Raw genomic sequence first — 14,923 nt, forward strand, 5'->3', positions numbered from 1 at the left:
TGTCAAATGCAGCACTGAGATCCAGAAGTACCAGGACTGAAATGCTATCCGTGTTCAAGCAGATGGCATGGAGGACCATGGGGGGGCAGTGAAATTCTAGGGATTGCTGGTGTCCCCGCTCCACCCCACTTCCATGCTACTCCTTTGGCCCCACCCCTTGATCACATTCATGTATAACCACACAATTATTTCTAACTCTACATGGGCTTCATATTTTAGTTCTGTAAACGTCCTGACAATTTTTTTTTTATCTTTTAAATTAACTAGATAAAATGACAAGCAATACCTGCCTGTAAGACAGTACTGAGGGCGAAGAAACACGATTAGCAAGACGGGATGCATGACATTGCGGAAGGACTATTTTTTGTATATCTCACATACTCGGAATTAGGAAAAGCTTTTCTCCTCAAGAGACACTCAACAGGCTGCTCAGAAGCCATCCGGCAACTCAGGAGATCCCACCGAGATGGCTCAAGCTAATATCTCTGTGACTGAGGGCCAGTTCAGGTGTCCAATCTGCCTGGACATCCTGAAAGACCCGGTGTCCATCCCCTGCGGACACACCTACTGCATGGTGTGCATCAACAACTTCTGGGACCAGACCGAGTCAGGCCAGTTCAGCTGCCCTCAGTGCCGGGAGACTTTCAGTCCTCGACCGGTGCTGCGGAAGAACACGGTGCTCACAGAAGTCGTCGAGAAACTCAAGCTACACGAGATGGTCCGGGCGCCGGAGCTGTACTTTGAAGGAGAAGGGGAAGTGCCGTGCGACCTCTGCCCGGCGGAGAGCAAAATGAGGGCGGACAAGTCGTGTCTTGTCTGTCTGGCATCTTTCTGTGCTCTCCACCTTCTGCCGCACCGTGAGGTTGGCACTTTGCGAAGGCACAAGTTGGTGGCTGCGGTGGTGCATCTGGCGGAGAAGTTGTGCGCGCAGCACCGACTGGGTTTGGAGCCCGCGGGAAGTGGCTCCGAGGCGGAGACCGTGCTTCCATGGAGCGGGGACTGCCTGCTGTGCGAGGCTGACCAGGAGGAAGTAAGAAATATGGAGGGACAGCGAGCCAAGAGACAGGTAGGCTACTTGGTGAGGTTGCTTAAATAAATTTAGAGTAGTGCAAAGGTTTGTGCTAACCCCATGTCTTTACTTCTTTATTTTCAAGAAGGCCCAAGTCCTTGTCTTTATTAGTTTTTTTTGACAGCTGCATTGGCTGTTCTTACATTAATTTTCCGTCCACATTGTAGCATACCTGCCATTTTTAGAGGAAGCTACTATTTTTATTTATTTACTTAGTCAGTCAGTCCTTGTTTTAGCTATTACATTGATTAACAGGCAAACTGAAAAAAGTATACCTGATTAAAAAAAAAATAAAAAAAGCCATTTAATCAGTCAGTGTCATTCTTAACATCTTGGAGCAGGCGTGTCCAAAGTCTGTTCTCGAGGGCCGCTGTCCTGCAGGATTGAGATGTTTTGCTGCTGCAGCACAACTGAATCAGACTGATGGGTCAAAATGCTTTGGCAGAATTTGACAACAAGCTGCTGAGGAGAGCCATTTAATTTGAATTAGGTGTGCTGGATCAGGGAGACATCTAAAACCTGCAGGGTTGCGGTTCTCAAAGACCAGAGCAGGACCCCTGGGTGGGTGACCTCAGTGTTTAAAATGGAGAAATGCAAAGGATCCTCCAGATAGTTGTTTTTATTTTTAATGGAGCCTTAAAGAGCACCAAAATCCAATCAAAGCAGGCAATGGCTCTGAGAAGAAATGAAGACACGACTGACTTAAAAACTTTCTAGGACAGAAATTAAGGGTCTACCATAGATGGATAGATTTTTCGTTTTTGTTGTGTCATTGTATTAACAAACACTTGAATAATCAGACCAGAACTTCTGCTTTTATATAGGTGCTCAAACTTGCTGATGATGAGTTAATCCAGTGTATTTGATAACAGCACCTGGCTGTGACTTAACCTCTTCTTATGCAAGCAATAACAGCGTGTGTAGTATTCACACACTGCTTCTATGTTTTTGCTTAGATTTTGTTAAATAGATAAGACACACTGTAATATGTCATTTGTTCTTATTCATCTGAGGTTATATTTACCTAATTTTTGCATTAACACACTCTCTGTTTATCCATCTGTCAGCTGAAGCTCCAGGAGTTTCAGAGAATGGTCCAAGGAAGAATACGAACAGGAGAGCAAGAGTTAGAAGAGTTTCAACAAAACTTGGAGTCCCTCAAGGTGACACACACACACACACACATAGGTACGGTTGACACTGTTCTAGCTAATTCAGTTTCTATGAACAAGGTAAGTCATCAGGGACAGAGGACTTCCAAGAAATGAACTGACTCCTTGTATCAGGTTGAGTCCTAAGATAAAAGACATCCCTGAAACATCACCTGTTCAGCTGATGGCTCTGAGAAATCAACTAGTACACACGAGTTTACCTGGAAAAAGGTTACACTTGTTGTCTGACACCTTCATCCTAACTCACAGAATAACTGTTTAGGGTAGCTTAACAATATTTGTGTTACATGATGCACCATCGGTGAATTACCGGCAACAGAATAAACTAAACTTGTTTTTTTTAACCAGACGTCGTTTGGACAAGATGTGACAAATGAATACGTATTTTAATCAGTCTACCTACCATGTTATATGCCATTGGAAAGCTAAGAGTCTTGACATTTAAATAATGTCTACTACAGTCATAACTGTAGATTGAGTAAACAGTCATTTCTGACTAGTCGCCATCGCCAATACAATTTATCTTTGAAGCCATACTGTACTCCAGTAGCAGGTAATACTGCTACAAAACAGTCCTGTTACATCAGCAAGGGTCCAGTAAAATAGTTGGTCCACAACAAGTCTTTTATCCATAAAAATCCATTTTAAGCAAAAATGAAAGGATTTTAAGGGGTTAAGGCCCAGATAAAATCTATTATTTTTTATAGTTTAAAGTTGGATGACAGATATTTATTGTCAGATGATGTAACATAACAGAAGGCAGTCCATTCATGCAGCTTTTTGCTCATTGCTTTTACATTTAATGCTGTAGATGACTCAATGCTGCGGCTGGAGGACAGAGGAAGAGACGTCATGAACCACAAAGAGTTAATCTATAAATTCAAAAGAGACAGCGAAATACTGTAAAGGCATCATAATATATAATATCTGAATTACTGGCAGATGTATTGGTGGAATTTCATGTGTTTTTCTGAATTAAAATTTGAAACATATGCAAAGTTTAACATTTAGAGTTTTATTTATTATAAATTTTTTAATCTGTGTTAAACAGTCCCGTTCGGTTTGTTTACTTCAGTCTAGTTGTGATTAAGTATTCTCTGCTGCCCTAATACTATTATATTATTTACAAATTATTTTAAAAGCTAAATATCTCCTAAAAGGCTATTTTATATCAAGATTTGTGATTCTGAATCAGTTTATAATGTTGTGTTTTTAGTCAGTGATGTTAAACTCCCACATACAAGACTTTTACTCACACACACATTCTTCCTCAGAAGAATTATTGTATCAGATTTCTGAGCAAAACTAATCTATGTTCCAGTTTCTGAGCAGCTCATTAAGTCTTCCAGGAAAACTTTTTCCACCCCATCTCATGGGCATCATCTCCTTCCTTCTACCCTGCTTGTATCTGCACTCATGTCTTGGAAAATCGCTCCGTAAGCTCATGAAAAACATCAGACCGAAATGTTTCTTCTGGTCTCTTTTGTAAAACTGAAAAAGAATTATTTATGTATACACGTTCATACATTCAGATTATTCTTTAAAGCAAAATATCGTCCCTCAAAATCTGCCTGCCTCAGACCATCTAGTTGCATTTAAAAATGTGTTTTATTTTTTATTTTTAGCGCACTGACTGATGCAGTGTATCTTGCAGTCATGTTGTATGATGGAAACAAACCATATAAAATTATAGCTGTGTAGGGAGTAGGGTATCAGGAGACAATCAGACCTCATTTAAAGGCTTGTGTCAGGTATCAGTTGATGAGATAAAGTTGTTTTGGTTGTCACCTAAGACCCAGTTTTTATTCCAGAAAGTAAAAGCTGGCAGGATGATTTTCTTTTCTGTTTTGTAATGTTTCAGGTGTCAGCAGCAGCAGTTCTGGAGGACAGTGAAGCCCTGTTTGCTGACATGGCCCTCCACCTGGAGAAAACAAAAACTGAGGTGAGAAGCAGGATAGAAGAGTAGAAGCTGTAAGGCTGCCAAGTTATAAAGTTCTAGTCATGGTAGTTTTAAAAGCGTCAAATTAGGATTAGGGGTTAGAGTTAGCAGAAGTAAGCTTACAATTTTGGCTATATTAGCTTTAGAACTAGTTAAAATTGGCCCCTCTAATTTTACTCTTGCTTTAAAAAATTACAATAATATCAGGATGAATCAGTTCCTGTTTTGCACATCCTTGCTGAACTCTTAAGGCATCTTTATTAGCCCTTTCTTTTGTGTATCATAGGTGCGAGCAATGCTTGAGGCGAAGGAGCGAGTGGTGGTGGGACGAGCCGTACGAGACATAGACCAGCTGGAGAAAGACCTGGTGGAGCTCAAGAAGAGAGATGAAGAGATGAGCCAGCTGCTGCAAACAGAAGACAGTGTCCATTTCTTACAGGTGGACGCCTTATTAATAATAAGGCTTATTTTTAATAAGGTTTCTGAATTAACTTGCACAGTGACGTTCGTTGTAGTAGGACAGGAAAGCCTACTGGTTGATGAGCCAGTTTTGGAAAGCTATGTAGACTTGGTTGATTTTATGTTTCTGCTTTTTGATTTATGTATGTTTTTTTTATTTTTTTTGTGGTACTTCTTTTACTGTAGCTCCATTTAAAAAAAAAAAAAAAAAAACGAGTCATTTTAAGCCTGTCATGAGTTCTTTCTCTGTTCCCCATTGCATCCTGGGGGCCTTAAGTATTCCTTGGAGTGTGTTAACAAAGACCCAGATATTTGTCTGAAATGTAGATGAAGGATGGAAGAGGAATGTGGATGAGAGGAAACAATGGGTCACCAGTGGAAAAAGACAGTGCCTGCCTAAATACTGTTTTCAAATTCAGCTGTATAAGGAATTAAGGATGGAAAGGCTGAGACAGCAATGTATTTTCCACTCTTTGTCTTTATTGGCCCAGGCGGCCCCTCTTCTCTGCATCCCACCTGCTTGTGATCAGCACTACAGGGCCTCTCGTCTGCCCACCGAGGCCTTCAGCAGTGCCAGAAGAGCGATGTGCCACCTCCGTAGCCGTGTGGAAGAAGTCTGCCGGGAGGAGATTGACAAGATCAGTTCTGCAGGTAAATTAAATTACCTACATCTTGGAGAACTGACCAAAAACGATGATGAGATTTTCTAAATCAAATCAAATGTGCAGATATTTTTTTCTGTGATTTTTCAACTGTGGCATTTGCCAATAAAATGTAAAGTTCAGCTTGCTATGATAAATCTATCAGTTTAAAATGCAGAATACTCTTAGTTTCACACTTTGATTGTGTTTTTCTTCCAGTTAATGAGAGCTATGTCCCGAGTAGAGAGTATGTAATAGGTAAGCATAAGAAACCCGACACACAGATGCACACACACAGTCTTTAGGAGAGTCATGTCTGAGGTTTTACATGACATCTAACACTGCGAGAGACAGTGGACAGTTAATTATTGATGTTAAAGAGGACAGTGCGTTGTCTGACCCGACAGACTCTGGCTCATCTTCAGCTTGTTCAGCTTAGTTCAAGCTAGTTAGACCAAATAAAGTATTTTCTATTTTGGGCTTTTCAATGACAATAAAAGGAAAGTAATCTGCAGAATTACCAGCTTCTGTCCTCGGCTATTTCACTATGTTTTCTCCTAAATTTTCACAATTGACTACTCCAGTGATACTTATGGATGACAATGATGATCCATTGGCTCAAAATTGGTCCAAACTCTTGCATCCGCTGAGTGCATTGTTTTGAAGTTTACACACCCACAATTATTATTGATTCATCCAACCGACTAAATAAACTAAAAAGACACAAAATCCTGTTTCCAACAAAGCTGCAACACTGAAATGTAAATAAAACCATTTTAAATGTTCTAAACTGCCTTTAGTGATGCCTTAGTATTTGTGCAGGATATCCACACCAAGTGCACTAGTATACCTCCATACCATCACATACCATAATAATTATATATATTATTGTGTTGTATTTGGGCAGGTGGTCTGAATCATGGTGTAGAGAACTGCAAACCTCAACAACTGCAACATACTAGTAGAGGTAAGTGAGACTAAATAAGATGGGCTGGTAACTGTCTCTAAAAATGAACCTTTTGTCATACCACAACTAATTAGTTGTTTTGGCTCTTTGTCTTTTGTTAGCTCAGTAACCAGGTGTATGATGACTACAGCTATAAAGCATGTGGAAAAGTGGAGCGCAGACCTCATTATTACACCTGAGCTTAAATGCTTTAGCGAAGTTACTGCGTAGGAAATCAGATTTATTCAAAGCATCTTCATCGTCTGTGTTTGTCATTGCTGTTCTTAGCAATAATGTCAGAAGACAGAAGATTGTCTCGCATTTCTCAGCTCCAGCTTATAAATCCTCAGTCTCTTTATAAATCTCAAAGTGAACCTGCAACTTTGGTTTTCGCCACATGCGTTCAGCTTTTCGACATTCGCGTTTTTCAGCTCTTTGCCATTTTCCATGGAGTTCTCTTTTTAGCAATGATTACCTTAACCTTGGTGGGTGTAATCAACAATTTTACCACTGAAGTGACTCACAGGCTCATCAACTAAAGGCCAGGGTGTCAGTGGTATTTTAACCAATATATTGTTTTTTGATAACCACTGTTTGGGCATATGTTCATGTTGACATGAACAGCACTGTGTTTTCTGTGTTGGCAGAAAACACAAGAACGCTCAGACAGAGCAACATCCATCACCACAACCATGGAAATGTTTAGGCCTTTGGAGATGGCTAGATCCAAACAGTGTCCTCTGTTGTAGGTTTATTCTTTCACATGCTGACTTTAACCAAAGTTATCAAGAACACAACACAATTCTTTGGTTCCTCTGTCCTGCCAGTTGTCAGCATGAATGGTGAAATCACCAGTAATAACTACACAGTCAAAGTCAACGCAGATTATTGACAGCAGTTCAAAAACTCAAACTACAACCCACAGATCATGACAAACTGTTTTATAAGGTTTTGCCTGGTTGACTTGAGTTCTTTCCTGTTTTATATTGTAGTTATTCCCCTTGTGTGTCGCCCTGCTCTTCAGCTCACCTGATTTAATTAGCTGACTTCACCTGTTTCTTGTTAGCTGTCCTCAGTGTGTTTATAACGCTTGGTTTCAGTTTCTTTTTGCCAGATCCTCATTGTTTCCTGTATTTGGCCTTGTATTAGTCCGTGTGTTAGTTTCAGTTGTCCAGGTTCTGTTTGGTGTTTATAGTATTAAACCTTAGTTTTTGTGCACCTGCCTCCTCCTGCCTTGTCTGCCTCCATTTGAGTCCACATTCCACACAAGTATAGTATTTAGGTGGCCTGTATTTGTTAATAAGCAGCACACTAGAGGGGGAGTTCATCTGGAGAACCAAATATTGAAATTAATCTTAATTATTATAAGACATCTGCTTGCATTGGAGAGAGACATTAAACAAAACAACCACTCCTCCACCTTTCTTATGTGATCTAGCTTCACTCAACAGAGCACCTCCTTATCTCTGATTTGTCATCCGTCCCTTACAGCGGTGCCAGTCTCGTTCCCTCTGTCCACTGTGTCTCTGCAGCCAGCTGATCAGAGGATGAGAACATCTTTCCTTAGATGTAAGTACATCACCTTTCTTCTGAGAGGTGGCCTACATCTTAGATGGGTATTTTCCACAGTTACCAGGGAGACAGAAAACCCTGCATACTGACACTTGTACCTACAGTCAATGGTAGAATTACTTTGGATTGTGGGAGGAAAACTTGATACATAAAAAGGGAAAACACCCAGACTCCACAGGAAAAACCCAGCTAAAAGTTGAAGCAGGAACTTTATGTTGAAAACAGTGAACACTGTGCCACTCCCTTTCCTGCACGTCACTCTGTGGGTGCATTCACTTCGGCCTTTTCAATTTGAATCCTAGTCCTCTTGCTTGGAAAGTCTGGTTCGTTTGGGGTATTGTGAACTACTAACTAATTCTGATTCGGATCAAAGAAGTGGACTTGGTCCACCTACAAACGCAGGTCTTGGTCTGCTTCAAGCAGGCCAAATACAGGACGTGAACTACAAAGTAAAATGCATTATGGCTTCAGCGCACAGAATTGTGGGTAAACATTATTTTAAAGTCTGATTCATTTAAAGGCCCATTTATGCGTGACGCAGAAGACGGAAACACAGACAGATGGACAGTTTTGTCCATCTTCTGCGTCGGTTACACCCGAAATTTAGTCCGTTTTCAGGGAGCTTAGCTATCCATTGCTTGACGCAGAAGACGGCACAATACCACCGGAGATGGCAGGGGCAGTGCTGAGCAGAATAGCTGATATGTGACCAGGGAAAGAAACAAACCAGAGAAGAAGAAGAGGATGATCAGGAAGGGACAAAAAAGGAGAAGAAGAATAAAGACAAGCATAACTGTAGAAATTGCGCGAGCTTTTGAAGAAGGAATATATGCAAGTGTCTAGGGCGTGTTGGGCTTTGATGCATCACCAATGCCAAACGTATGAACTGACTTTGGCACACAAGTGAACTCTGAACTTAGCACTGCCCTCTAGTGAAGGAATAGACTTAACATTCATGGCAACACAAAACACGCGGAAGTGGTAGTATGGAAGTATGAGGACGGCAACATATGACAACATTTGAAATGGACGTTGCTATTTACGTAGGTAAGGAAGCATAAATGGACCTTAAGTAGTGCAACATGAACGCAATCTCAGCCCAAAAGAATGTTGGAGCCCCCCAACCGAACCAAGTCCCCAGTCATACCAAGTCTAGCGGACTATCCTGGTGTGAATGCACTCTATCTTTAACAATCTTTCCTCATCCTCTTCTGTTTCTTCTCTCCATGCTTTAATTCACCAGTTAATGAGAATCTTGATGGGAAATCAGAGCGCCCAGTCTAGATTGCCATTAATGATGGATGACAGTCATAATGTATTTATGACATTCTGGTTTATCACTCTGACCGGTGACTCTCTTTCAGATGACAAGATGACGGTGTACCATCACCTTGTTACGCATGAGTAATTACTTTGGAAGACAATAAAGGTCTTGTGTGTCATTTAATATCAACTGAAATACTGGACGAGTGAAGATGTGTTGGTCTGTGTGAGATACATGAAAAACTGATTGAACAATGAAGCGCCAGTTCAATTTTCAAATAATTCTGATACACTAAGCAAGAATTCATCCTGATTGAAAGGTAATTTCTTCATTAGTCGTGAAGCTCAAAAGCAACTTTGGATGACTTTGACTCAGTTTTTGTGTTATTCATGGTAGGGGTCAACAGCAGCAGTCACAGTTCTGGGTAGTTCAGTATTACTATGAGCTTAAAGTTTACCTTAAGTTTCAGCTATTTCTAGTTTATTTTATTTATGCTATTTTAGAGTAGAATTTCTCAGTCATTGTCATCTGGACTCATTGTTCTGCATGTTTTAGTCAGGTCCATGACTGAAGGTCATATTTAGACCCTGACAAGTTTTGCTTTTGTATGTGTTAACCAAAACATATAAAAGACAATTATTTAATTAACGTGGGCTTAAAATGCAGACTACTGCCTTTTAATTTGAGGGTATTCACAACCGGATTGGAGGAGAGACTTAAGAAATACAAGTTTTTGATATGCAACTACCTTTTATCAAGGGACCTAAAGTAATTGGACAGTTAACTCTGAAGCTATTTCATGGGCTGTTCCTTCATCAATCCATCATCAATAAAGCAGGTAAAACGTCTGGAGTTTATTCCAGGTGTGGCATTTGCATTTGTAATCTGTTGCTGTATACCCACAATGTGCAAAGGAGCTCTCAATGGATATGAAGCAGACCTTTCTTTTGTCTGGAATTTAAAAATAAAATCCATCAGAGATAAATTAGAAATGTTAGGAGTGATTAAATTTACAGTTTGGTACATTCTGAGAGTAAGAAAGTGCACTGGTGAGCTTATGAACTCATAAAGGTAAAAAATAATATATAAATAGAGATTCTTGAAGATCCCTTAAGTGCCTGTTCCTCTTTGACCAGGGGTGTCCAAAGTCTGTCCTTGAGGGCCACGATCCTGCAGGTTTCTAACATTTCCCTTTTCCAACAGATCTGATTTAAATCAAATGGATCCAGCAGTCCATAAAGTTCTGCACAGTGACTCATTCATTTTGGAGCAGGTGAACATTGAAAACCAGCAGGATTGTCGCTCTCCCTTTATTGCGGAACGCAATTATTTTTCTGTTGGGCGTGTTAAAAATCTTAATAACTGCCTCATGATGTCTTCATTTTTTCTTCTGTGTTCTTGCTTTAAGTTTCATCGCATCTATCACTGGACCCCGATACAGCCCACCCATCTCTGGTTCTACTGGATGGACCTCAGGGTGTCCATTGCGGTGAGGAGCCACAGTCCTATCTCCCTCATCCCCATCGTTTTGATTCAGTGGCACAAGTCCTATGCAGGGAGGGCCAGTTCAGTGGTGCCAGCTATTGGGAGGTGGAGTGGAGGGGGGTAGGATGGGTCGACATTGGTGTCACCTACCGAGAAATCGGACGCAAAGGTGGTGGAAAGCCTTGCCTGCTTGGGCGCAATGAGAACTCTTGGCGACTGAGGTGTTCACATGCTGGATATGCTGCATGGCACGATAACCGTAAGACCACAGTGGCTGCACCACCCTGCCCCAGGATCGGTGTTTTCCTAGAACACCAAAAAGGTGCCTTGTCCTTCTACAGTGTGTCGGACACGGTGGTGCTTTTGCACACTTTTCGTTGCCAGTTCACTCAACCGTTGTACCCAGCTTTCCGTCTGTATCTGGACTCAACGCTGCTGATCTGCCCTAATGAAGAAGATATCACTAATACAACCTAACTGTGCCTCCCTACGCATCAGGGACCCTTCTGCTGCAGGACGGGCTTTTCACTGTGATGATGGATGTAACACTAAAACTTATAAAGAGAACACACAGACATCATGACAACAAAGAAAAATCTCAGGATTAAATGTTTTTCTTTTACATCTGTTTACTGGTTTTCTTCATGAGTTCCTGTATCTCATTTTTAAATCTTTAACCCTAACTCCAAAAAAAGGAAAGTTGATTAAAATGTGAATAAAACCGAATACAATGATGAATTTATTCAGAATTAAATATAGAAAACATTTAAAAGAAAGTGGAATATTTTTACCATTTAATAGAATATTATGGCTCACCTTGAATTTGATGGCAATAACATCTCAAACAAGCCTGGATGAAGCAACAAAAGGCTTGAAAAGTAAGTGGTACTAAATTAAGCATCTGGAGGAACATGTGCTGGTTCGTAGGAGGGCAAATCCCCACTTTAATCACGATACAATATATTGATTTAATGGATTGCGATTTGCTGTTTACTGATATCTCAAATTCAGTTATGATCCGATTTTGATTCGATTCAGTTTAGGATCCATGGTGTCAATAATATCACAAGTATCTGAACACAATCATTCATCCATTCATATCAAAATCACAAAAAGCAACTAGAATATCATTTAACATTTTATTCCTGAGCTTGAGTATTTAAGTTAATCCAAATAAAAACGATCTGTATTTACTGCAAAGACAGTAATAAATGTAAAACATCATGCCAGGGGAACTCAAAGTACAGCCATTTTCAAAATAAAAGTGCATTTACAAATTGTTATTGATGTTTTTTTTTTTTTTGTTGCTTTTTTAATGATGTTTGCATTTTGGATCGGTTTCATTGACTCATTGATCATATGATTGATGTATTGCAACCCTACTGGTTAGGTCAGTAACATAATTGAGGTATAAAAAGAGCACCTTAGAGAGGCAGAGTCTCTCAGAAGTGATGCATTTTAAAGATTCCTTTACAAGATTGTATCCCGATGACATATTCTTGGAAGGGCTTGTGCATTTCAGGAAAACAATGCTAAACTGCACACTGTATCTACATTTCTCACTTTCAGCATTTAAAGCTGCATTTCTTCTGCTTTCTTTTCCCATTGAGAATAAGACCTTTGCTTATAAGATGTAGTCTGACGAAATCTGTGCATTCTGTTTTTATTTATATTTTACAGTGTTCCAACTTTTTGCATGTTTTTATAAGCTTTTGGATCACTGTCAGATTAAGCTGCACTAAGCACATTACAGCTAAACAGCTGAGCTCTGCTTTCTAAAAATATCTTTAAAAAAGAGAAAATTAAGTGAAGCTAAATATTTTCATTGCAAAATGCAGGTTTAGCTTTTTGTCAGATGGACTCCAGTGAAGAGCAGCTTCATACGAGCAATGGATGAATGTAGAGGGATTGTGACTTCCTGGAGTCCGAGTGGTGATGTTGAAGGATTAGGAATTAATTGAGACAGTTAAGGCATTATAGAAAGCCCAGATTAGAAATAAGGAAGGCCTGAAAGGCTAAATAATAATACAGTTCGAACCAAAAGGAAGACTGGGTTATAGATTCAGAAATTTGATTTAAAGATGTTCATTTTCTAACAATGAATATTATGACTTTCCATCAAAGGAAGGCGATGGTGTTTATAACCTGAATATTGAATGGGATCTTTTTGGGTGCCTGTATGGCATGCTGTGTACACAGTGTGACAAAGAGCCAAAATGCAAACGTAAAGATACCAATATGCTGTGCTTTATTTTATTCTTTATTTATATTGTTCGTACTTTGATATACATACTTTCAGATTTTTTTTTTCTGTGTTGTGTCAAAGTGGATCATTTTTTTCTTTGTTCTTCTGCCTCAGACACACCGACTTGTAGTTTGGGAAAACATCCATCCATCCATCTTTTTTTCATATATATCTCATATCATATTTAGGTTTGGTATTTTGTTTGTTTGTTTTTCAGTTTACAGAGCTAAGTCTACGTGTGCGTACTGTTTTTTCAAAGTCAAATGCCATAAAAAACAAAAGTAATGGTCCCAAAACAACTGTCATATGTGTCCAGTCAGTTAGCTCCTGCCAGTTAGCCTAGTCCATATCTGTCTAGAAAAAATCTAGATGTCTTTACACTATATCTAGTATCTATTGTGGTTTCAACGAAACCTTGTGTGAAGTAGCAATCTTTACTATTTGTTTTGGTAATTGTAAAGATTTCTATTTTTGCAAGACAGATTCTTCTTTGCTGTTTTTATCCGTTTCTTCAAATCTGCTGCAGAAATTGCCGTTTCTATTGTTGCTGAAAGTAGACTTTAATAATTCTGGCTAAACATTTAAAATCCTTCAGACACTGCAGTATGAATGAGGATTTCTCATGGTATCATAGCACTGCAGGATAAAACGATTCTTAAGAGTAAGTGCCTAATACATATATATACATATATATATATATATATATATATATATATATATATATATATATATATAATTTCTGTGGGTGTTAAATGTGAGGAAAGAAAAATTCAGATGTGAGATCCTGTCACTGTGGACTCTTTACTGCTTCCTCTTCCTGGACTAATTGATCCACTTCAAACAACAACTGTGATGCAAATTTCCATTAATCCTGTCTTCCATCTGAGGACTTTAACTACTGTCATTTGTCAGTTGTCTTTTATGTTATTCTCATAATCTTGATCAAGAAAAACTGTGCACTGTGGGAGGCTGTTTGATTATGTATAAGACTGAAATCACTGCTTTTTTCAGTCTGCTGAAACCATCTTAAGATTGCTGTTTGACAGCAAACTGACATGTCTTGTTTTTATATTCAAAATGTTCTATTTTTTATTTATTTGTTTGAAATGTATTTGTTCGAAAATAAAATAATATCTGGAAAATTATCAGAGCTATTTCTGCTACAAAGTGCATTATTCTGCTACATGTAACATGAAGGAACTGCCTGTTCTGGTATTAAAAATGTTGTATTCCTGTATTTCTTGACCACATGTAAACTCATTGTGCCTCTGTTACTGTTTTCTACATATGACTGTGAAATAATTGAGGAACTTTTCAGATGAGTTTATTTCACCATGACTCACAATAAACTAATCTTTGGAGGTCAGAATTAGCAGCCAGATGTTACTTTTATGCTCACTGTTGTTGTGGCTCAGATGACGGAGTAGGCGAGTTGGTGGATGCTCAACAGTGCACTCCCCAGGATGTGTTAAAGAATTCTTTTTCTATATATACAGTATCTAATTTATAAACACTATATTAGGCATTGAGGATAAAAAATTTTCTGCAGTTATAAGAACATAGATAAATGAATGCACCCACTGAGTACCTTTGCAATAAAAATGGCCTCCATAGTTTAGAAATTCTCCATCAGATTCACAGGTCTGACTAAGTGACAGGTTTTTGTCAGCCTCACATTGAGTTTAATGAGGCTTCGGTGGTTTTCCTGGTCATCAGATATGATCTCAGAATTCTTTTGGAGTGGTAGAATTTGAGATAGTGTGAAATATGTAAATTAACCTGCAAAAATTGTGTCTTATAATCACAAAGGATGGCTTCAAACATCTAGTGGAGGTTAGACACCAATAACTACGGCTACGTGAGGCCTTAGTATCAGTGTGGCATACATTGTTCCTTAATAAATTAAATGAATTTTAAAAAATCTGAATGTGTTCTTAGTTAATCATAAAAGTTTAGGAAAAATAAATACTATACCCAGATAAATATAGCTAATAGCAGATAAACTATTTTTATAAGTATATATATTTTTATTCTACTACTCAAAAATGTATAATCTGGTAAATTTGTAATGACTTCGGAGTGACTCAACTCACTGCACAGATACGCTCAGTACCGCCTGAGAGTCTGAACT

At 39.0% G+C, this 14,923-nt stretch overlaps 1 protein-coding gene across 1 annotated transcript; it reads left to right on the forward strand.

The window, feature by feature from the left end:
* The first annotated feature begins 226 nt into the window (after positions 1 to 226).
* LOC121638984 (E3 ubiquitin/ISG15 ligase TRIM25-like) lies at positions 227 to 14,125 on the forward strand. The gene is made up of 9 exons (XM_041984114.1): positions 227 to 1,066; positions 2,137 to 2,232; positions 4,103 to 4,183; positions 4,467 to 4,619; positions 5,131 to 5,290; positions 5,500 to 5,538; positions 6,188 to 6,247; positions 7,718 to 7,795; positions 10,471 to 14,125. Exons 1-9 carry the CDS (start codon positions 467 to 469, stop codon positions 11,022 to 11,024), a joined length of 1,821 nt encoding a protein of 606 aa, XP_041840048.1. The 5' UTR covers positions 227 to 466; the 3' UTR covers positions 11,025 to 14,125.
* The last annotated feature ends 798 nt before the right edge of the window (positions 14,126 to 14,923 follow it).

The sequence above is a fragment of the Melanotaenia boesemani genome, chromosome 4, assembly GCF_017639745.1.
Source record: "Melanotaenia boesemani isolate fMelBoe1 chromosome 4, fMelBoe1.pri, whole genome shotgun sequence".
Taxonomy (NCBI): Eukaryota; Metazoa; Chordata; class Actinopteri; order Atheriniformes; family Melanotaeniidae; genus Melanotaenia; species Melanotaenia boesemani.

Bases quoted from the DNA above. Each gene is read 5' to 3' on its own strand.
- LOC121638984 (XM_041984114.1), top strand. From the start codon at position 467: ATGGCTCAAGCTAATATCTCTGTGACTGAGGGCCAGTTCAGGTGTCCA. The intron at 1,067-2,136 runs GTAGGCTACTTG...TCCATCTGTCAG, and splicing joins GACAGCGAGCCAAGAGACAG to CTGAAGCTCCAGGAGTTTCA. The intron at 6,248-7,717 runs GTAAGTGAGACT...CGTCCCTTACAG, and splicing joins ACTGCAACATACTAGTAGAG to CGGTGCCAGTCTCGTTCCCT.